A 25259-nucleotide genomic window follows, 5' to 3' on the forward strand; every position below is an offset into this window, starting at 1 on the left:
ACCGTCACTGTAACAGCTGTAAGTGCCTTTCAAGACCAAGCATGAACCAGATATTTTTACCACTAATATTTAAGCAAAGGTCAGTATTATAGCTCTCCCGGTATGTACGCTGCTGATGGAAATCTCAGTTTATTTTCGTTTTAATGAATTACACTTCACTCTGTGCTAGTTACTTGGTGTCAAGGAGTATTTTATTTCATATAAGGTTATATTGGGTAACCCTGACCTCATTTTGTGCTTAAATTATAAGTGAGTACTGTATAACAGCATGTTGTGTGTAACAACTGTACATGCCAGCTAAAGACCGAAGACGTCTATTAGTTCAGGAGTTATTTTTCTTCATCATAAATCATGTAATTTTTATTGTAGGATTCTGTTACTGTAATAAAGATGTGATAATGTAAATAGACGGATGAAGCATGGATGGATAGATAGATAGATAGATAGATAGATAGATAGATAGATAGATAGATAGATAGATAGATAGATAGATAGATAGATAGATGGGTGTTTTTATGAATGGTGGAGGCACTAGGCAGGCTGAAGCGGGGAGGTGCTTAATAGAGAGCTGTAAAGATGCGCTCCGGCTCTCACTGACTCTGTCGGTCTCTGCAGACACACACACACACACACACATACCGGTGCTGTTCATCATGAATGCTGTTCATAATCGATGATAATTCATCGTGCACGGCTCCTTTATTTCGTGCTTTTTTATTTATTTATTTTAATTTTTACATTTTATGATGCATTTGGATCGCTGCATGGTCGCGGGCGCAGTGCAGTTCCGATTATTTGTATTGTTATGTTGTTGTTGTTTGCATCTCTCTTTAAGATGCGCTGCACATGGGGAGGACATATACACGGGTGAGTGTTATCGTTCATAGTCATTGTACAAGAATACTGAGTGCTCATTGTTGTGTTTCGTGGAAGTCTACGTGGAATAGAAGATGAGCGCTGGAACTCTAGCTAGAAATTGTGTCAGATTTATTATTTATTGCTTACGTGATTGATTTTTTTGCACTTTTAGATCAACGTTGGCATAGAGACTCATCTCGCATCCATGACAACCCGGAGCACTTTATCACTTATCCACAGTGGATCAGCTCTGCCAGACACAAACGATCTCATGAGAGCCATAAGGTAATGAGACAGACTCTTAAGAACTGTTGTTTCGAGAATGAGAATCATTTTAGTATAGTGCATCAGAGGTTCATTGTGCTTTATATCGTCAAACTACACCTTTGCAGGCTTAATTTGTCGTAAGATGGTTTGTGATTCAAACATTTTATTTTTCTAATTCAATACATTAAATTTCAGAATAACAATGTCAGTGAAAAGTTAAACTAAAGCGTTGGTGTATTGTCATGAGCTCCTTAGTGTATGTTATCCAGAATTATTTAAAATAATCAAAAAATCATCTTGTGTTTAACCTATTATAAAGGCAAAAACAACTAATCAAAAGTTCAACTAATCAGTTTAACAAGGTTTCTTTTGTCATAAGTGACTTAAATGACCTATTAAACTAAATATATTTCTGCTTTTAGCATATATTTAGTTTAAATTTGCTTAATTTAGTTTTTCTCAGTGTGTGTGTGTGTGTGTGTGTATATATGTATATACCTGTAAAGAAACTTGCCTCTTTCATAGTCTATTTTTTTTCATTATCATGTATCTACCACCATTTTTGCATAATTGAATTTATTGGGTAATTCTATTCTAACCTGATTGATTTACATTCCCAGCATCCATCTGAGGCAGAGGTCAAAATTACTGCAGGAGGAGAAGATCTGATTCTACAGCTCCAGAGAAATGAGTGAGTTTGTGCACGTAGCTGTATAAAAAGCATCTCCATTCACTGTCCCGCTTTACTCCACTATAGCCACATATAACTTACCAACCGGAGGTGTCGTGATATATTCGTAATGAAATTCAGTTCATAGCGTTGTGCCATAAATACACATCTGTGGTTTCCCTTTTAAAGTGAAGTGACATTCAGCCAAGTATGGTGACCCATACTCAGAATTTGTGCTCTGCATTTAACCCATCCGAAATGCACACACACAGAGCAGTGAACACACACACACACACACACTGTGAGCACACACCCGGAGCAGTGGGCAGCCATTTATGCTGCGGCGCCCGGGGAGTAGTTGGGGGTTCGATGCCTTGCTTAAGGGCACCTAAGTCGTGGTATTGAAGGTGGAGAGAGAACTGTACATGCACTCTCCCCACCCACAATTCCTGCCAGTCCGAGACTCGAACTCACAACCCTTCGATTGGGAGTCCAACCCTCTAACCATTAGGCCACGACTTCCCCCCTTGGTTTTCATTTTGGCACAAGCAGATGTGCATGTGTTGATGGAGTGTGAGTATTAAGCCATATGGAAATGACATTTGATACGCCTGCTCCAGGACACAGGAAGCTGGGTGCATCACATGGTTTATTTTCTCCCCCAGGAATGCATTGCAGAGTAAGTAAATTAGTGGACATGATAACAGACAACAGAATAAATCAGGTCTATTGTTTCTGAGGTGTATCATTGGCATTAAAAGGCTAGTGACAAGACTTCAAAAGACCTCCCGCTTTGGTTTTCTGTGGCAAGGATTGTGCTGGATGCCTCAGAAAACCCAGGTTGCAACCAGCATAATCCTAGTCTAGTTTTGACATAAAAAAGTATTTTGTTTTCCTATGGAATCTAATCTTCCTTAAATCAAGATACATTTACTTGAGATGCAAATGTAAGTTTTAAAAAATTATCTTTATGCATAAAACAAGAACAAATATCTGTCAGTGTGTTATGAAAAGCTTGTTTTCCCTTTGAATTAAGATGAAGTCTGAACCACTTGCCAGATTTTTGTTCTTGCTTTACTCATACAGTTCTGTGGAAGAACATCATTTTTATGTGATACAGTTAAAGTTGCTTCCTTATCCTAGTGGTAGGGAGCATTAGTATTATTTTTTGTGTAAAATGGATTATTCTCTTGATTTATTCTTATATTTCTTTCATTTATTCTTAAACATTTCTATAAGACTTTAGGGACCAATTCTCACTATTAACTATACTCATAGCATGCATTATTAACATATTGGCTGTTTATTAGTAGCCTACTTATAAAGCACATATTCTGCATGACCATATTCTACATCCCTAATCCTACCCAATACCTAAACCCATTGTTAAAAAAAATGCATTGAGCCAAAAAGTATGACCAAAATGTATTTATTCTTATACATAAAAAAGCACTTCTATGGCATCCATTTTGGGTGCTTTATGTTTATTGTGTACATTCTTCCTCATGCACAAATTGTGAAAAGGCTGTGGTGCAACTCTGAAAGTTGTGTCACATTAGTAAAGGTATTATCTGAAAATCAGAGCAGACTGAAAAAGCCATGGGCTAGCAACTGAAGATCCATCCAGAGCACGACTCCATGGTGTCTGACTGAGATAAGTCCAGGGGACAACACCCTGCTGTGCGCTTTTGTTACAGATGCAACTTTGTTGAAAACGTTCTTTGGTTTGATGAAAACAAAAAGCACCATTTCGCAGGCACTACATTGTATCCGTTTATTTTTAGGAAGGATGTGGTTGATAATTCGCAAGAACTGAATCCTGTTTTACACATAACATTGAGTAATTAATTCACAGAGACAAGTTGTTATAGGATTCCAATCTGATGCAATGTTAAACTGTTAGGAAGTCATGGTGACTGACCAACAGCAGTGTTTTGAATAGCAGCATCATTAGATAATATCCATACAAAGTAAAATACATTTTCAGTTCTGTTGTGTGTGAAGTATTGCAGAAATATAGAATAACTGGAAATTCGGGATTCATATCCAAGCACTGAATATTAATACAAGCTGGGTTTAATTTCCTCTTGTGGATAATTTTTTAATTGTGTGACAAGATAAAAGCAAGGGAAATGGTTTTAAAGATATCCATCTCTGTACGAATACTCGGGGTTAATACTAATTGAGGACAAGTTTCTCATTCATTCGAGATATTTTAGATAGTCTTTTGTGTGTTTACTATGAGTCACTCCTACTTCTGAAAGCCTGTGAACTAGTGTGTATCCCTCTGTTTAGCCTTTAAACCTCCATCTTCACCCATGGGTTATTCAGTGGGAAAAACAATCAATGCTAATTAGGTTTCTTGACAGATGATTTTGAGTGCAGGAAATTCTAACATAAATTTCAGCTTCTCTCACATTAAACTGCAACTGAGGTCTCACTAAAACACAATTACATACTGAACTGATAAATCTTTAACAGTTAAAGCCAGTTTGTGTACTGTTTTTTTATATGCACATGAACCTTTAGCACTTTCAGCTAAAATTTTATATGAAATACACTCTATAATCGAGTGAATGTTTGGCTGTCAGTGATGTAACTGTTAAACATTTTCTGCAACAATGCTATAAAGCTGAATCTCTGTGCTTTCTGCCTTCTTGTTTAGTCGTACGCCTTTTTTGCTCCATATAAAAGTAAGTGCTCATGCATAGAATATCAAAAAGCAGCTGTGAATCTCCAGGCATCTGTAGTCAGTGGCCGTCATCCAGGATAGATCCATCACAGGCTGAAGGAAAAAGCTTTTGTGTGTGTGTGTGTGTGTGTGTGTGTGTGCTGGAGGGGTAGCCAGGCTTTTATTCTAATGAATGTTTGCCCTCATGGACCCAGAGGAGGTGATTGGGTTTAGTTCCAGCCAGGGCGCTGCTGATTTAGTTTTTTTTTTAGGGTGGCAAGTCTGGGCTATGACTTGAAGGTCAGTCGAGAGATGTTATTCATGGCTCAAGTTTTACGAAGTAGCAGTGAACCCCAAACTAGAGTCCTTGTTCTCTTTTCCACCCATATACATTAGGATAATTCATGCCAGACTTTAGACTGTGTCTGCTGATCTGGCAGTACAGTTTCTCTCGCTCTATCCCTATTGTATTTCTGTCTGTTTTCTCTCTCCATAGGGCTGACAGATCTCAGAGGATGCATTAGTCTCGGCTCTGCCGCCATGTCCTCCCTAATAGTTATTTCTAAATGCTTGCTTGTGACATCAGAATGATACATAATCAGGGGATTGTTAGGTCACTAGTGGTTATTTATTAATAAAGTCAACCTGAAATGTCATTAACAACCATTTTGCTTTTATAGTGCATCATATTTTGGAATCAAATAGAAATTAGGTAGAGGAGGACTTGGGTTTACCATCTGGAGTTGATTGGATTGTAAAAAATGGGTGTTAGGTAAAAAAAAAAAAAAAAAGACAGGCGGTTTGGTGTATTGACTTTTTTTTGATGAAATATTACAAAGACTAACATTTGTGCACCAACATATCATTCACAATAAGTCCAGGAATGTGCATTAACCCTGTAAATCTGGAAATAATAGTCAGGAAAATGTTTTTCTCTCAATGATGTATGGATAATCAAAGTTACTCCAGGCCTGTAAATGTACATCTTTAAGTATTACCAACAAAATTCTTAGGTTTACTTTATAAAAAATAAGTATGGACTTCAGAGCAAAAGATTACACCTGTAGAATTGTACTACAAAGACTCAATCAGACGACAGAAAGTTTCGATCATGTTGATCATTTAGAGGCCTCAGAAATTTGTGTATAAAATATGATACAGTCTTTATAGGGTTAAGAAAGTAAATAGTTTCAATATAGACTTTATGTTACGTTTAATGTGTGCGCTCTGCATTCTGTTGCTTTGTTTATTTCCTGAAGCATGCATTGGCTCATTTGACTTTCAGATGACCCCTCTGGGAGGCTGACTGGCTGTCAGTTAGAGGGCAAAGTGCTCGGACAGGCTTTTAGGCTTGCATACACTCTAGCAAAGGGCAATAAAAGCCCCTCCATCACAGCGATGGCCAAGGCAATGCCCTCAATTACATCATCCTCCCCTCCAGCCCATTCTCTCTCCTTTTTCACCCTTTCCAATCATTCTCTGTCTGTTTGTGATGTCCTTATTTCATCTTTCTCTCTCCCTCCTCCCACGCCCTCCATCTAGAATGATGTCATTTGATATGAGGAGAAAATGTGGCCCACTGACCCTTGAGACGCAGCCCGTCTATACTGAAATGAGCTCTTTGTTTCAGCTGCTGCCAGACGGCCGTGTCTCAAACACACAGCTCTTTCTCACTGCATCTTTCGGGCCCCGTTCCAACCCTTTTGCTCCGAGGGTGGAAAATCATTCTTATCCATTTTGCATCTTTGTGTTGTAATATATGAATATTCTTTTTTTTATGTTACACAGAGGGAGGGAAGAAGAAAAATGACTTATTATCATTTGAATGTAATTTATTTAAAGCAAACTTGAGCTAAGGAATTTGACAAAAAGCTGATTTGCATGCAATCCTGTTCAATTTCGACCAAGAGTTTACAACAGAACAATAAACTTTACAAAGGGCCTTTATTATTCTCAAATCAAACACTTTATTGGACCTTTAGACAAAATCTACATTTATATGTTTTTTTAAGTATCATATTTGTTACACACATAGTGTGACATAGGAGAATACAGAGCTCATACTCTGAGGAGAAAACACCTTAATTATATTCAGAGGCCTAAAATCAAAAACATTCACGTTAGTGCAGGTTCTTATATTTATGAGGACGGAAATTACTATGAAGCTTGTATATCAGTGAGATCTTTATAACAACAAACCACTTACATAAAATGCATATAAATATCAGTTGTCACTCTATATCATCCAGCACTATGTCTTCAGCTAATATTTAAATTCTTAGTTTTATGATTGATTCTGTTGAGTGTTTATTCTGTGGGCAAAACATAATGCAATGCAATGCAATAGAATATAGTTTGAGAGATGTTAAATTAACATTGCTTAACAGCATGATGTATCATTTTTGATAGACACACTTTTTTTGACATGTTTTTTTTTTCTTCCTAAAACTGATGGAATATGAATACAATATGGTTATCAAGTAAGTTAAATCAAGTTGGTTTAAGTGTTCGTCTTTAAATATTACGAATATTATAAAATGTATTCATAAAGATAAAGATTTCACAACAAACAAAAAAACTGTATGCTAAATAAAAGCCTTTGTTATAGAGACATTTTTTTTCATAAAGATGGGAAATAAAATTTGATTGCCAAACATTAATGGACGGTCACGATGATTGGCGCGTTAAGAAAACAGTTATTCGAGGGCTCCATGTACAGTTAGTTAGTTTGGGCCACACTCAAACTCTCTACAGAGTCTATTTTTGCCAGCGCTTGTTTTATAGGTGTCTATTGTAAGTGTTTGCTATCGCGTAGCTAAAACAACTGCCAAGGCGCCACTTAAAATGTCTGTTAATCGCCCACCTGGTAGGCACAACATCCTTCTTTCTGTCAGTAAAATTCCTCCTATCTCTTTCTCACTCACTCTGTTTTTCCAGAGCCTAAGGGACTATAGCATCATGCTCTGCCAGAGTCAGTTTATTGTGAATTTATGAGTCTTCTTGTTTGCCCAGGGACTGTTTAAGACTGGGCTCAATATAGCATCACATTTTGGGTCATTGGGCGGCAGTGTGGCAAGCCTTGTTTTAGTTCCCTCAGCAGAGGGTTGGATCAACAGGCATGCATTGTTTGAGAGGGTATTAGATACACTCATGAAGCCTTTTGGCCTACTACCCCATATTTTGTCTTGAGTGCTTCTCCACACTCTGATTGTATTTGGAAGCAGAATGACCTCGGTGGTGTTCGCTGTCAAATGAAAGTTTTGACATAGAAAATTATACGCCTTTATTTGTCCATCAAAAACTGACTGGGCCACCAGTAGATGTTGCCTCAGTTTGTTGTTGTCTGTTAAAAAGATGGTCAGTGCACACTTTTTCTTTCCAAAAGCATGACCTTGTAAGTTCCTATTCTTAATTAGATGTCAGAGCTAATACATTTGATAACAGGGTGAAAAATGTTCATGCATAAGTGTTTTGCATGTATTTGCATATATTACTTTAAAATCAAACAGGAGAGGCTTTTATTTTATAAAAATCAATCACAATTAAATTCAGAAGTTGAATTGTATGTAACTGGAAAAACCTGATAATGTTCAAATCAGTTCTGACATAGCTTCTATCCAGAACTGACTTCATATTAGCATTAGGGGACATAAACTGTTAATGTGATAAACTGTAAATATGATTATACGACCTTAAAGGACCCATGTGTGATCGTATTTCTACTTGTGGCATTATTTTAAGACCCAGTGTATATCAGAAGGGTGTATGACCGGTATATCTCTATGCACTCGAGTCCATGACACTTTTTCTCCCTGGCAGAGATCCAGGGTCCTGCAGGGCCAGTGCAGACTTGTGCTGCCTGGTGGGTGTTCTTGTTTGGGGATGATGGAGGTTGTGGCCCAGTAGGTCTGGATTGTGTCCAGCAAGTGTTGTTGGGCCAACTTATTTAAACAGAGGGGGACAGATGCTTGAGATGTATATGTTTGTGTATGAGAGAATGAGAGACAGAATGAGATCACAATATGTGGTTAGGTTTAGACAAACTCATTAGTAAGTCAAACTGTCACATCAAATCTAATTTTAGTTGTAGTCTGTTTCAGTTCTTATTTTTTTGGTGTACATACTGCATCATTTAATTTTTTAACAAAGGTTAAAACAAGGTGCTACAAACAATGTGGTTTATAAACTGGCTGTCTTTGTTGTATGCTGGTGATAATTTGGATGTCAGATGTGGGGGTACAGAACAAGAAAATCACCATAATCACAATTATTACTGTGTCTTCAATGTATATCTCAGATCTGAGTGTTATTTCAAGTCATTGTGAAAATCGTTTGTTAGTCTTGTTAAGGGAAATTAAATATTTAGGGCCAGTTTAGCACTAGTGGTCTTGTTTCAAGGAGGAGAAAGAAGAGTATATAAGTACAATAAACAGACTGTTCTCAGTCTGTAAGCATTTTAACTGAGTATCTCTGATTCTCAAAGCATTCAGCCACTTTAGATGGATCTTTAATGAGCTCAAGGACATTAAAAGAAAGAGAACTCACACTGTCAGACATTTCTTTGTGAAGAAATGCTCTCATATCATCTGATACGAATCAAATCCTGATTTGTGTGTGACTCCAAAAAAGGAATGGAAACAAGTTGGAAGTGTTTATGTTATTCCTTTATGGACGTGATGGAAATTGTCTGGTTATATACCAGCTGTGCGCTGATTAAATGTATAACTGAATGATTTTGTCTTGTTCTGTATGTTCTTCTCCAAGGGAGCTGTTCTCCTCTGAATATCAGGAAATATGGTACAATCCGAATGGAGACCGCCAGTTTTCCAAGCCTTCCAACAGGGTGAGTGCAGGAGTCGTTCCACAATCTTTTTCCTTCTAAATTACATATTAGTAGCTTATATTGTCGTGGTAATTTTGTTGACACCGTATTCTAACAGGCTCTAAATCACTACAGGAACAAGTTATTTGTTTTGCTATTCCTTTTATCAGTGCTTAAAATGATTCAGTTATGTCTGATGTTAATTTTGTGAAAGTAATTCCAGTTAATATAAATGAATATGACATCCATTAGGCATGATCACATGGTTTTCCCTTTTTTCCCCACATTTTTTGTGTGCTACATATATATATACTGGACCTAGTGTATATGATGTATATAGTGCTGTTTTGGTTACAGGATCACTGTTATTATCATGGGTCAGTCAAAGGGATCCAGGGGTCAAGTCTGGTCATCAGCACCTGTGCTGGACTCAGGTAAGATCCACAGCAGATCTGCATACATGCATATTGTGTGAAAAAAATGCATGTTCTTTAGCTATTCTTTAGTTCTTTAATAATTATTTATAGTGACAACAGTATTGCAATCAAGTCATTTAAAAAAAAAAAAGCTTTAAAATTATTTTTCTAGTTCCTCTTAGTGCCACTAGTGGTTCAGAAATTACACTTTCAAAATGTAACCAGGTAAAATCAAGATACATCATTGCCTGCTTTGAGCTATAGCTTCATTTTCTTATTTATACACGATACCTTTCAGAAGAAAACACTATATTTATTTTTTCTTTACTTTATGTTTTATTTACTGAATTTTTTATTTCGATTTTCTTTTGTTTTCATTTCGTTTAGTAATTGGGACTTTCACAAACCATTTTAGTTCTATTTTCTAAGCTGTCAGACTCTAAAAACAACAGCACTAGTGCCATGACTTTGCATTATGAGGACATATTTTTCGTTGTGCAAAAGTTCTAGTTTATTAGCCCGGAAGTGAGTTCAGCGAGTTCACTGTAGTAGCATGGCCTGGTCTCTGAGTGGGCCGAGGGTAGATGTATAGAGTCCTGTTGAGTGCTCAAACAGGAGAAGAACAGACATGCATTGAATGATCCAACAGATCAATGAATATTTAAGCAAGCACAGTTTGAATGGGTGAGGTTTGACTGGAGAAGGGGAAAACTAGAGCGTTTTATAGTGTATACACACACTCCCTTCCAGATGATTTTCACAGCTGCGGTGTATGATTCCACTAAATGAGAACAATGAAGGCATTTTGTCAATGTTTTAATGTATTATGAACGTGTCAACAGATATCCAGCATGTTTTAGTTGACTTTTGAGAATATTGTTAATGTTACGGAGCATTCTGCAACTTTGTAGCATTTATAGACAATTAGCATTTCCATGAATCTTAATCTTATGTTTTGGCTTCTTTTTATGGTTCTTGTGTTTTGCGTTTCTGCAGTGGAAGCATTTTTATTGATAGTTGGCCATCACTGCACATCTGTGAAGGATTGTGTGTAACTATGCTTGTATTTGGGCAAAACTGGGGTATCCAGGAAGCAAGGAAATCTGTTTTTGCTTAAATAACCAAGTTCAGCATAAACACAAGTTGGCTATCAATTCGGTTTTATTCCTTCACCCTCCCATCCGGGATAAAGATAATTTTGTGTGGTGAAGCTACTCTGCTTCCCGTGCGAAACCCTGATGAGTGGTTTCCATCCTGTCAGCCGGTTTAATTGTCCATAACTACAATTGTCCCCTTTGTCATTCAGTCTCAAGGTTTAAACATTCTCGTGACTGACATGTTGTCTTCTCAATCCCCAGGGGCATGATAACGGTCAATAACAGCGTGAGCTACATGATCGAACCGCTAGCAAACCAAACACACTCTCAGGGACATGTCGTTTTCAACGCTCAGAGTCTGAAACTGCCAGTGGGCACCTGCGGACACTACCATGGAGACGGGAATCACCCGGAAAGCCTTCAAGAGCTGATTGATGTCATGGCAAAGCCTGAGCAGACCAATAGGGTGAGAACATGAGTAACATTTTGAAACCTTGAACCAAATCCAAACTAGAGATCCTCTCAAATCAGTGTATGGTTAGTTAGTATGTTAGTTTTAAAACTATTGTAATATAAAATTAACACAGGATAAAAAAAGCAAGTAGTTTTAGAAGGAATAAATCTTTATTAATAAATCCAAATCTGTAAAATGTCTGTACACCACTTTTCTCTCATATATATATTTCACAGTGTTATGAAAAAGTTTTTGCCCCCTTCTGGTTTTTTTATTTTTATCTTTTGCATATGTCACACTTGAATGATTCAGATCAAACTACTTTTAATATTACACAAAGATAACGGAGGAAATACAAAATGCAGTTTTACAATAATGATTTAATTTAAAGTGAAAAAAGCTGTCCAAACCTACTTGACACTACGCGAAAAAATAATTGCCCCATAAATCTAATAACTGGTTGTGCCACCCTTTGCAGCAACAACTGCAAACCAAATATTTGCTAAAACTGGCAATGAGTCTTTCACATCGCTGTGGAGGAATCTTGGACCGCTCTTCTTTGTTGAATTGTTTTAATTTAGCCACACTGGTGGGTTTTCGTGTATGAATAGACGGTTTAATGTCATGCCACAGCATCTCAATCTTATTTTAAGTCTGGACTTTGACTTGGTAACTCGAAAGCCTGAATTTTGTTTTTGAATCATGAACACTCACCATAACTGAGGCAAGTGAAGCCTGCAGTTCTTTAGATATTGTTCTGGATTATTTTATGATCTCCTGGATGAGTCGTCGTTGTGCTCTTGGAGTAATTCTGGTAGGCCAAACACTCCTGGGAAGGTTCACCACTGTTCCAAGCTTTCTCCATTTGTTGATAAATGGCTCTGAGCATGGTTCGCTAGAGTCCCAAATCTTTAGAAATGGCTTTATAACACTTTCCAGACTGATACTTTACACCAATTTTGTCTCTCATCTGTTCTTGAATTTCTTTAGATCGTGACATGATGTGTTGCTCTTTAAGCATGCTTCACTTTGTCAGACAGCTTCTGTTAATTCAACAGGTCTGGCAGTAATCAGGCTTGGGTGTGGCTAGTGAAATTTAACTCCGCTTTCTAAAATAATGTGCTTAATTACAGTTCTTTCATGATTTAAATTGCAATTATTTTTGGGCCAGGTAGGTTTGGGCAGCTTTTTTCCCTTACTAAATTAAATAATCATTTTAAAACTGCTTTTGTATTTACTTGCATTATCTTTGTGTAATATTACAATTTATATAATGATCTGAATTTTTTAAGTGTGACAAATATGCAAAAAATAAAAAACAGGACGTGGGCAAAAACCTTTTCACGGAAATGTATATATATCTAAGCTGTGGTGTTCACATTAGTATATATTTATAATCTATTTTGACCAGGTATATATATATATATATATATATATATATATTATAAATCGCCTATATGTTTAATGTTTCTTGCTAGGTTTAGGTTATTGGAATTGTCCTTTTTTTTTTTTTTTTTTGTTCAAAGTTTTGAGAAACATTATACCAGATGAATATAAAATATAAAATTTGGTTTAACCTCCTTAAAATGACATTAAGTAGACATTTATTGATTAAGCACCTCCTTTCACATTTTGTTTAAAAAAGAGTTTAAGAGCCCTATATCAGGCCCTATTTTGTATATTATTCTTGGAAAGTACCAGATAATAAACTTGTTATTTAAATAAATGTGAAGAGCTGACTAAAGTGGTACTAAACCAAAGACACATTGTTCTTGTGTTGGCTTACATGAATCGAGTGTCTGTCCCTGTCCGAAGACACAGGATGTCCCCCAGTCCCAATTAGTCATGTCTCACAGTATTTAAATTCATAAACTCAGACTTAGAAGTAGTGACTCAGCGCTTCTTCTTTAGTATATCAAATTAGCCTAACCTAGCCTCAAATTATGCTCATCCCTATCTTTTCTATCTCTTCCTGCAGGGAAAAAGGGATGTCAGTAGTAGCATGAAATACGTGGAGCTGATGGTGGTGGCCGACCATGCAGAGGTAAAATCTCTTAAAGGTGCAATAGGACATCTTGGAAATGGTTAACTTTAGCCTGATAGCACTGAAAGCGAACATCTCACCCTTCCTGCAAATCTCCATCTAAAGCCATGCCTCCTGAACGCATATGCGCACACAGACCAGAGACAACATTACTACAATACATCAAATATGTCATTAACCTGTGAAAAAAACTTTATAGCAAAGAGATAGAGATTTTACTCTTGTCTTATTCATGCCAATGTAGATTAAATCAAACAGACGGCCAATAGACTCTGCTCAAAATATTAAAAAATATATATAGAAACACAACGTATGAGATGTTTAATCAGTTTCAAACTGCTTCAGCTTAAAATGATTCAGACAGTTTGTTTTTCTTTTTCTCAGCATTTTAAGTCATATGTATCACATAAATCATCACAATTATAAGCCAGCTGGCTGCTTTGGATAGAACTGTCTGGGAAAAAACAATGACCGTTACCTGATAGCTCTGGAGCTTCAGATATTGTCTGTTTGTTGACTCACTCCACTGTACCTCTGCAGATCTGACTCGTTTCCTGTCATGACTCATGATAGAATTATCTCATCATCAACACCTATGTCAGTGGTTCTCAACTTGATTGGCCTTGGGACCCATGTTTTTCCATGGTCGTCAAGCCGCAACCGACTTACACGTATATTTATATATATATATATAACAAACCTGATTCCAAAAAAAGTTGAGACACTGTACAAATTGTAAGTAAAAGAGGAGTGGAATAATTTACAATCTTATAAACTTATATTTTATCAGAATATAGATAACATATCAAATGTTGAAAGTGAGACATTTTGAAATGTCATGCCAAATATTGGCTCATTTTGGATTTCATGAGAGCTACACATTCCAAAAATGTTGATACAGGTAGCAATAAGAGGCCGGAAAAGTCCACATCACTGCATTCTGTTTTTATTCACAATTTGTACATGTGTACAAATTAAAACAAGGTTTGTACATGTGTCCCAACTTTTTTTGAATCGGGTTTGTATATAGAATTTTTTGAAAAACAAAAACAAAACAAATTTATTTCACAAAAATAAAGTTAAGACTGTTAAAAATATTACAATTTGACCAATACTGAATAAAGGTAAATAAATATACGTTTTTTGTTGTTGATGTCATTTCTGTGGCCGTACACCCACCAGTTGAGAAACACTGACCTACATGAAATAAAATTTATCTCAGCCATCTATGGTCAAAGAGGCATATTAATAGTGTCTCTTTTTCAGTTTGTGAAGCTCGGTCGGAGCCTTAACAATACCAAAGAGAAGCTGCTTGAAGCAGCTAACTTTGTGGATAAGGTGAGATTGTTGTGAAGTGTACTATTAAGCACACTCTTTATCATTTACCTGCTTCTGGACACTTAATATACAGTATTATGTGATTTGATGTTCCCAGTTTTACAAATCCTTTAACATCCGCGTGGCTCTGATCTGGTTGGAGATCTGGAATGATCAAGACAAGATCACTGTGACCGACAACCCCTACAGCACCCTGGGTGCATTTCTGAACTGGAGGAGGAAAAACCTGCCACAGCTGCCCAATGACAACGCTCAGCTAGTAACGTCAGTCTTGCTCTAGCTCCTCCCACCTCATTAACATATGAGCAGAAAATAATGATCTCTGATAATAATCTTAAAGGGGTCATGAACTGAAATAAATTAATTCCCTTGAACTTTTGAAATAAGAGGTCATTATAATATAAAAACATTTAATTAGCAAATGCATGCTGGCTCAATGCTATTTTAATGAGCTGAAAATAGACTGCGCCATAGACCAACTCAAACCTGGTCTAAAGTCTGGCGCAATGTTTTTCTTTAGGGCTTTACACTTTGCGTTTAGATTGTTAAAATAGGGCCCATAGTGTTTATGAGAGTTACAAACGCAGGTCTACGCAGAACTCAAAGAATAAACTTTATTTTATGAACTTTATTCTAAATGAAGTTCAAGACTGTCAGTAAGAACTTGATCCTTCGTTCACTTAATTTTACTGTGGATTCGTTTGTAAACAAGGCACAATTCAAAGTGGGATTTTCAGAAATATTGAAACAAAAAGACAATGCTTAGATCTGACAGTAATGCCGGAACCCTACAAGTGCGAATATTTTATTGCGTGGTCACTATTGCTTTGTCTGTTATTACAGATCGTTTGATATGTACAGAGTACTTGTGTTTTTAATCAAAAACACAGTAGAGTCCATCTATGAAGGATGTAGGCTGTCAAACATACACAACCAGTCATATCAGTGGGTGTTTACTTCCGAGTCTAAAATCTTCCACTCCTGTTCAAACAGTGTTCTGATGAGGGGGGTTCAAACAGATAAGAAAATAGCTTATTCTAAATGATGATGGTTTTTGAAGTAAAAATCAAGTGGTCACCTGAGAACAGTACAAAATAAAAAACAAAGGCAGTACATGACCCCTTTAAAATTTTTACATTTTCGACTTTACAGTCCACTGTCCATTATCAAGTGTCAAGTGTAGCCATACATGAAGCTTTCTGTTTGTTAACTTGAACCTGATATGTGGATATCTTTTACCCTCACAACACAAAAATATGAATCACTTTGATTCCTGTAGAAATGACTGGATATTGCCCATTAATTGTGCAATAACAATAATGGTAAAAGTGACTAGTTCCTGGGGGTAAAATACTTTTCTTTTTGTCCAACAGGACATAAAAGTATCATAAAACTTGTCCGTAATGCTCTGTAATCCAAATCTCCTGAAGCAATTTTATAAAGTTGTGTGAAACAGATAATTCTCGTCGGCCAGATTTGAGGATCCCTGATCTAGACTTTACAACATGGGGAAATAATAGCTGGGATTATTTATCTATGTTGGAAATTAGTAAGTAGAGGACACTTTTACATATGATTTGGGAATGTTCTTTAATTCAGCCATTCTGGCATAAATTTCAAATAATATTTGAAGAGTGATTGTACTTTAATTTACCTGTGGAACCACAACTATGCCTTTTTGGATATAAATCAGTTCACCTAATATAGAAAAAATAATGCATTTACCCTTATTAAGATTGGTTGTATCACAGCTGCACGGATGATCTTGCACAACTGGAAATGCCCTAAAACCCCTGTATTGAAAGATTGGATTAATGGGATGATTGGAATTGTATCATATCAGTGCATGTTGAGGAGACAGACTAAGAGTGAGGGAGAAATGAAAAAAAAAAACATGGGATCATTTTTGGCTGCTTATAAAAATAGTGTGATGAGCAGGACTTCTTAACAACTGTTTAATTTCCATGTGCTTTTGTTTTGTTACATTGATGGTGACAAGTGGCTGAATATGTAATTGATTGGAAAGGTGAGTATGGAATACTGTGGTGATGTACGAAGTCATGACTGTTGAACAATGAAAAAGTTGAATTATGCGAGTTTGAAAGGAAATGTGAGCGAGGAAATGATAAAATGTTCATTTTTGGGTGAACCATCCCTTTAAATGCTCTGCTAGTCAGTGCATTGGTTTGATTTGATTCCTCATTGGTTTTATTGGTATTTCATCAGTTGTTTTTGTTGTTTTTGTAGGGGTGTTTCTTTTAAGGGCACCATCATTGGTCTGGCTCCCCTAAAAGCCATGTGTTCTGAATACCAGTCCGGTGGAGTCAATTCGGTAAATTCACCTATACAGCATTATTCCAGTTTTATAGCCATGCGTGCTCAGTTTTTGTTTCATCTGTCTCTCCCTCTATAGGACCACTCTGAAAAGCCTGTGGGGGTCGCTGCCACCATGGCTCATGAAATGGGGCATAATTTTGGTATGAGCCACGATAGTCCAGGCTGCTGTCTCGCTAATCCCAAAGATGGAGGCTGTATTATGGCTGCTGCCACAGGGTGAGAACCAAAGATGCTATCTCATCTCAGCTCTGCATAACATTAGTAAATAATGACAGAATTGACCATTTTTCGTGAACTGTCACTTTAAAATAAACTTAACATAAAAGTCAATGTTCTTCAGGGATCCGTTCCCTCGTGTCTTCAACTCCTGCAATCAGAAAGAGCTGAAGCACTACCTGAGCTCTGGCGGAGGGAAGTGCTTGTTCAACCCTCCCAACACCAGGGTCATGTACGGCGGGCAGCGCTGTGGAAACGGATACCTGGAGAAAGGAGAAGAGTGTGATTGTGGGGAAGTGGAGGTCAGGAGAGAGTTTCATTGCTTCCTCTGTTTCCTTTTCTCCCACGCTTTTATTCCGATTGATCTTTCAATCTCACATTTTCCATTTCTGTTTCCTTTGCTACAAAGGAGTGCTCAAGTCCCTGTTGCAATGCCAACAACTGCACGCTAAAGATTGGAGCGGAGTGCGCACATGGAGTTTGCTGTCATGAGTGCAAGGTGAATCCCTGCAAGACTCATCTCACACTCTCTCTACAACATTCCTGTGGTGACAAACAAACAAAAAAGCATTTTTAGCATTAATTTTTTTATCTGATTTGTTAGTGTTACCTAATGGTGTGAATTAAGGAATAAATAAATAAGTAACAGTTTTTTTGTGTGTTTTGTGATGTTTAATGTAAATAAGCAAACTTACAAATAAGGATTTTTAAAAATGTTTTGATGACTTTAAATGGTAAGAATAAATAAATGTTTTTTAGTTCTCTGCGATTTTATGATGAGTTTAATTAAAGTAAATAAGCAAAATAAAAAAAATTTTTGATTACTTTTAAATGGTAAGAATAATTAGACAAACAAAAAGCATGTGGTGTTGCATTAGAGGTTAGTTAGAGGGTTTTTAAGAGAGTAGTTTAAGAAATGTTTTTAACCTTAATTATTAATTCATCAGTCAGCAAATACAACAAAGCTTTATACTCAAGATTTGCCATCTGCATAAAAATGTGTTGTAATATTTTTTTAGAATAATATTGTTTGGAATTTAGACAGGTCTCAAATGCAAGTATAGTTCTCTGTTAATATTTTAAGAAAAACCGACTGTATTGTAAATGAGTACAGTTTGATCTGTTTGTTTTCTCCCACTCTTGACCAGCTGAAGAGTCCAGGAGTGCTGTGCCGTGCTCCTTCAGGCTCCTGTGACCTGCCTGAGTACTGTGATGGGAAATCAGAGTCCTGTCCTGCTAACTTTTACCTGGTGGATGGAAGCAGTTGTGCGGGTGGCAGTGCCTACTGTTACACAGGAAATTGCTTGACGCTGGAGCAACAGTGCCTCTCTCTCTGGGGCAAAGGTCTGTGTGGTGCTAAGGTCTGATGAAAGAAGACCAATCGCCCAATATTCAGTCACTGTCTCCACAAATATAGCAGTAAATCAGCATATTAGAATTAATTCTGAAAGCGTAATGATGCTGAATTAGCTTTGCGTCACAGGAATATATTAAAATTATATATATATTTGTTCCTTTTTCAAAAGAAATCCATGGTTCAGTGTACTGTAGTTTACTGTATGGCAGATACTGTGCTTGGCTGTGATCTTAGTATCTGAATGTGAGGCCATCTGAGATATACCTTAGATTATAGCATTCACATAACCATTAACTTAAGACATGAGTGTTGTTCTGTTTCTGCTGTAAGACTAATTTTCTGTCTCTGTCATAGATGCCCGTCCTGCTCCTGATATTTGCTTTACTGAGGTAAATAAAGCAGGCGATACCTATGGAAACTGTGGCAGTTTCATGGGTACATACAGGAAATGCACTGAAAGGTGAGATGCACTTACTTTTAGTTAGACTACTGATCAAATGTTTGAAATAATTACGATTTGTTTGTTTTTTCTTGAAAGAGCTCTGTTATGCTCAACAAGGCTACATTTATTTGCTAAAAAAAATAGTTAAAACCGTAATATTATCTATCATTTCAAAAAAAAATATTTTGTAATAATAAATTTTAAAATGTAATTAATTCCTGTGTTGCGAAAGCTGAATTTCCAGCATCTTTACTCCAGTCTGTAGTGTCACATGATCCTTCAGAAATCATGCTAATATTTGATGCTCAACAAAAAATTTCTTATTTTCAATGTTGGAAATAGGTTTTTGTCGCTTAATATTCTTGTGGTAACTGTGAAAGAAAAATAAATTGTTATGAATTAAATAAAGCAATTAAATGGACAAATAAAATAATCAAATTCATTAAAACATCACAGGAATAATTGAATTTTAAAATGTTATATTAGTCGACCGATATTTGTTTTTCAGGCCTGATTATTACTGATCAAGTAGACCGAAAATCTATGTTTGTCTGGTGTAAAAATTTTAATTAATGTACAATTTAAGAATAACAAGGGCTCTGAAAAAAAACTTTTTTTCAAATGCTTTTAATTTATGTAACTGGCAAATCAGTTTTGAAAATGACCAATACCGATAACTATAGAAATGGTTAATATCAGCGCCGATAACCAGTTGACCTTATTCAAATATAAAAGTTATAATACATTTTTAATAATATTCAAAACAGTACTGCTTTTAATGTATTCTTGATTCAGTAAATGTAGCTTTGGTGATCATCAGAGATTGAAAAGCATTATTAAATCTTCATTATTCTAAACTTTTGACCAGTAGTTTATGTCAACATCGGTTGGGCCTATCACAGAGGTTCTGTTGGTCTTCTGTTTAGGAATGTTAAATGTGGGAAGATTCAGTGTCTGAGCGCTGCCAGCAAGCCTTTAGAATCCAACGCCGTTGCCATAGACACCAACGTCCCGGATGGTCAACAGAAGATCCTGTGCAGAGGGACACATGTGTACCAGCAAGGTCAGGCCAGTGAGGAGAAGAGTGACACCCTAGACCCAGGCCTGGTTCAGACTGGGACCAAATGTGGGGAGAATGCGGTAGGTACTGATAAACTGAATAGATCTATCAATTTAAGTGTACTGAGAATTTATTATTTTAACTTATTACATTTTCTATCTGAACAGATCTGTTTTGAAGGGGAATGCCGTAATGCGTCCTTCATGCAAGCTGATGAATGCAGTGCCAAATGTCATGGCCACGGCGTAAGTTCATATAGCTTATTTATATGTAGAGCTGGCTGAGCTTTATTGTACATACATGGTCAACTTATAGCAACTGAAGCATGTCCTCTTAACATCATTTCCTAATTCACTAATTCAAGTAATGAGGTCACTGCCTAACCTGATTTTACCAAGTGAGACATGTTCCTGGGACAACATCGTTGTTGACCCTGGAACAACATTGTGATTAACCAATCAGATTTGAAGAACCAGTTTATAGATTTTGTGAAGTTTATGCTTAAAATCAGTGTTAGGTGCTTGTACATCAGTGTCATTCATCTATCATTTCCTCTGATTTTAGGGATTACTCATGGTTAAGGTTAGGTTTAGGTGTAGGGATATGGTTAAGAATATATTTTTGGAGTAAAATGTTGTTCCAGGGTCAACAAAATATGTTGACCTAGGAACACATCGGACTTGGCAAAATCAGGACGTGCTGAGGTCACTTGAGGATATGAAAAAAGAGTTTGGGGAAATTGGAATATTTTTGGATGTGCTAAACTCACCGCAGACTTCAGTAGTATAACCAGTTCCACTGAATGTAGGTCACTATTACTGTATAAGCCAGTGTTTTTTAATAGAACAAAATCATTGTCTGTACTGTGGGAAAGATAAAAAAAAAATTAACTCACTCTTGTGTTGTTCTCTAACTGTATGATCTTTAGAAAGGAATATTTCTGAAGACTTTTTAAGCAGCTTTTTTTGCCCACAGTGTCTGCTGAGGTCCTAAAAGAACAAAAAATACATAAAACAAGCAAAGAAAGTACTGTAGTCAATATTTTGCATTCTATATATTCAAAGTCTACTGAAGTAATACAAAGTAAAAAAAAAACAAAAAATAATTATATCTCATATAAAATATCATTGATTATGGTAACACTTTATTTCGATAGTCCACTTTAGACATTCTTCTAACAGTAAGTAACTTTGCAACTACATGTCAACTAGCAGTTAGTAGAGTATTAGTAGACTGTCTGCTTAATATCTTCTGACACTTTCTTTGTCAGCTTATTTAACTAATCCTAAACCTAACCTTACAGTCTACTCTGAGAGTTAGTAGACATGTAGTTTCAAATAATAAGATTTAGTTGATATGTAGCTGACATGAAGTTGACATGTAGTTACTTATTGTTAGTAGAATGTCTAAAGTGGACTATCAAAATAAAGTGTAAGCTTAATTACTGACGATCTTTCCATCTGCTGTAGCCACATCAAAGCTAAAGTAATAAGTCTAATCTAATGGTCTATATTGTAGTCTGTTCTTTTCAGGTTTAATTTTGGAGCGATCTATTCCTTTATATTGTTTTTCTAAAAATGTTTTTGCGTTTTCCCCTGCAGCTCTGTAATAATAACCACAACTGTCATTGTAACTCGGGTTGGGCACCACCGTTTTGTGAGACGTCGGGTTCAGGAGGGAGTTTGGACAGTGGGCCTGTGATCACACACAGTACGTCAACAGGCTCTGAATGAAAAAAATGAATATTTCATTGAATGTTATCTTAAATTTGCTCTTTTGTTGATGCATTTTGTTCTTGTCTTATCTTATGCAGGCAACCTTTATCTTGTTCTGGTTCTCCTGATTTTTTTTGTCCTTCTGGGATTGGCTGTCCTTGGTGTCTATTGGCGCTGCTTCAAACAGAAGCTCCTTTCCACCAAAAGCCCCACCCTCCCTGCTACCCAAATATGCATCAAGTAATCTAAATTCTTAACTGTCAAATGCAAACACATTTATGCAGTGATCTTTATGTATTTGGCACTTCTTGCATTAGAAAATGTGTTATTTCTCGTCTTGTCAGTGTTCCAGACACCCCTGAGACTAAAAGTCACACCACGGGTCATGTCAACCCAGTGTTCCTGCCAAAGAAATCTCATGCTGATGATCAGGTGTGAAGTTGTTTTGTTGTCAGCGTGGGTTTGCAGTAAATGCATCCAAAAGCACAATTTCGTGGATCATTGGTTTAGTTCCAATATAGAGAGCAAAAATATTCAGTATCCAACTCAAATCCATTTAGATGTCTGTCGATCAAACAGCAACAAACCGTCTATATCAGAGCTGTTATTAACTAAAACTAAAGCTATTAAAAACTATTTTCGTTAATTTAAATAAAGCTGAAAGAAATTGTATATTTAAAAAACTATACTTAAAATTAAAAACTGGAAATGTCAACTAACAGAAATGAGGGAATTAAATTGAACTAAAATAAATAGAAAAATATTTTAAAAAGCACATAACAAAATTACTAAAATGAAATAGAAATGAAAACTGAAGATATAATATATTAAAAGCTAATTCAAAACTATTAATAAACACTGATACGTATGTGATTTTAAATCTTATTAAAATCTGATTTTGGGGAATGCACAGGCAAGATGGATTTCTGGGGGTTTATTCTGTCATTTTGGACACAATAGAAACTAACCAGAGCTTAGGGGAGAAATGCCTCAGATATTTACAATGTGTGAGCAATGATACCCATGAAAATCAATTTCTGGGGTTGAATTTCATCTAAAACGCATACTGACAATGAGCAGAGAAAAAAATCCTTTATTCTTCTTTCAATGCAGTGACAGCGAATCTTATGTCTCTTGGCATTCATTCATTTCTATAGCAACTCATGTAGAAATACTGTATATCGACTACGCTGTCTGACCAATTATACACTGATTTGATTATTTACAAAATGATTGTGTGGAAATTTCATTTGAATTGGTGCAGCCATTGTCACTGAAAATAACCCGCATTCCACCCTCCCAAGAATCCTTGTGAAATGTATTCATTGTTATGATCGAATCGAGTATTCATATTCATATTGTGCTTGTATTCTTCAGGCCAGTCCTCGAGCGAATCCTATAGGTCCACCCATATCCAAACATTCTGCCGTTCGACCCGCTGTGAAACCACCTCCAATCCCAGCCTACGCTGCACACACGCAGAGTTTACAGCATTCAGAGTCGCCCAAGCCGTCTCCATCAGCACCCCCCAGAACAAGAGCGCAACCACCCAACAGACCCCCTCCACCCTGTCCCATAACCAAACCCTCCCGGCCTGCAGGAGTGAGTGTCTTCCTGAGCAAATGCACCTCTAGATCAGTCATGCAGTGCAATATTGCTTAGCATTTAGTCTATCTGCATAATTGTAGTGGATTGATTTGATGTGCCAAGCAGGTTATTTAATCAGGTAAATGTTCTTTCAAGTCTTTGAGTCAGTTGACCCTACAAAGGATTCACATTTAATGGAGTGGAAACCCTGATAAGAACATGGGTGAAATATTTAGGTACAATCATCAAGGGAACCAAACGATGGAACTGTTTTCACTTTTAAGCAAAATACAGATACAAAATAGTTCCGAAATTTAAAATTTTCAATTAAGGAAAAGGGTTCACATGACAAATGATATTCAACAATTCAGAATTAAAACAAGTTCAGTTAAAAGAAATCTATTCAAACTGCAAAATGAACTGATTAGCATAATGCTAGCTTGAATAAACTTGAGGATTCTTGAAGGCTTGATTGTATATGGACTGATTTATAAACTTCTATTTTAAACAGTGGACCAATTTAACAAATTACATTTTCATTTTATTTGCACAGCAGACTAATTAAGAACGGTTGGTTTAAAACCCTAGTGGCCCCATAGCCCCTCCCCCTTCGGTACATAATTAAAAACTGTGACAGTTGAGTGAATGAAGTGTCCAACATTTCTCACTTAGTTTTTTTTTTTTTTTTCCTTTTATTGAAAGTCATGAAAACACTATTGTGGAGTTTTTTTTTTCTTCCTTTGCTATTTGAGCAAATGAGAATGCAAGAAAATATATTAGTGGTACTCTCCCATTCTCTGCTCTTCAAGTTAACCCAACTATGATGACTTATGCTGCTAAGAAACCCACTTTATACGTGGGAAAAATGTTCCATTGTAAAAATAAATGAAATTAGTTTTTCTACTTCTAAATAATTAGACATGCTAAAACATTTGGTAAGAATTAGGTAACAATAAAACATAAGGTTGTAAACACCTAAAATGCTGATCAAGTGACTCAAAACATCATGTCTGTCACATAATAAATGACTCTGATTGTGGATTATCAAATATTTGTCATGTTTCATCCAGATGCTGCCTAAGAATGGCGTGCCAGTGTCACCAGCCATGATGCAGAAAGGGAATCCAACCTGATGCCCCCTTCTGGGCCTTTTCATAATGTCAGGTAATCAGAAGGGAGAAGTCAAAAGCACAGAACACTAGCATGCTGTTAGAAATAATAATAATAATGACTATTATTATAAATGATTAGTTGGTAATTCTTAATATGATTGTGCTTTAGGTTCCAAAGAGAAGTTTCTGGAAAGAGCTGAGTCACAGTGAAGGTCATTGGAGTGCTATATTGATCAACTCTGCACCTTTAAGATGTCTGTAAGAGTGACCAATCAACCTGCCTCGCTCATAGTGATCTCCGCCTTATTGACTTGAACACAGAATGAAGGATACCTTCCAACTTTTTTCAGGGGGTGCCATATGTTGCATTTTCTTTATTATATCTATTTATTACAGAGACCTCAGTGAAAAGAAAAACAAAAAAAAACTATGAAGTATGGCATTATAATATAATAAGAGCATGGGTCATCTAAAAAAATATCTTGCACCGAGAATATGAAATGTAAATTTTTGCACGCAGTAGTAATACATTGTAAGTACTTTATATACAAATAATGAACTGGAAAATGGGAGCAGATTTGTCTAGTCTTGAACTAACTTGCACTGTCAGTCCAGTTTAGTTTAGTACTATAAATAATCTGTACTCAGGAAACAGCTCTGCAAATGGATATATAAAAAAAAAAAAAAAGATTTCATAGCAATAATAATTCAAAAACTTAAATAGTTTAAATTGTATAGCACTGATTTAAAATCTGTGTTGTCATATAATATGTATAGTATGTTCTGTGTAAGAAGT

The 25259-nt window shown here is 36.3% G+C and overlaps 1 protein-coding gene across 1 annotated transcript; it reads left to right on the forward strand.

The window, feature by feature from the left end:
- Positions 1-581: 581 nt before the first annotated feature.
- Positions 582-25259, forward strand: LOC113078451 (disintegrin and metalloproteinase domain-containing protein 19-like). The gene is made up of 23 exons (XM_026250765.1): positions 582-867; positions 1031-1143; positions 1746-1816; positions 9231-9309; positions 9646-9722; positions 11063-11267; positions 13234-13299; positions 14566-14637; positions 14735-14901; positions 16885-16969; positions 17051-17190; positions 17315-17492; positions 17600-17689; positions 18339-18534; positions 18902-19007; positions 19916-20129; positions 20217-20294; positions 21651-21759; positions 21863-22004; positions 22109-22196; positions 23142-23366; positions 24422-24515; positions 24633-25259. The coding sequence occupies exons 1-22, from the start codon at positions 744-746 to the stop codon at positions 24482-24484; spliced, it is 2688 nt and encodes an 895-aa protein (XP_026106550.1). The 5' UTR covers positions 582-743; the 3' UTR covers positions 24485-24515; positions 24633-25259.

Source organism: Carassius auratus, unplaced genomic scaffold (assembly GCF_003368295.1).
Source record: "Carassius auratus strain Wakin unplaced genomic scaffold, ASM336829v1 scaf_tig00025751, whole genome shotgun sequence".
In the NCBI taxonomy this organism is placed as follows: Eukaryota; Metazoa; Chordata; class Actinopteri; order Cypriniformes; family Cyprinidae; genus Carassius; species Carassius auratus.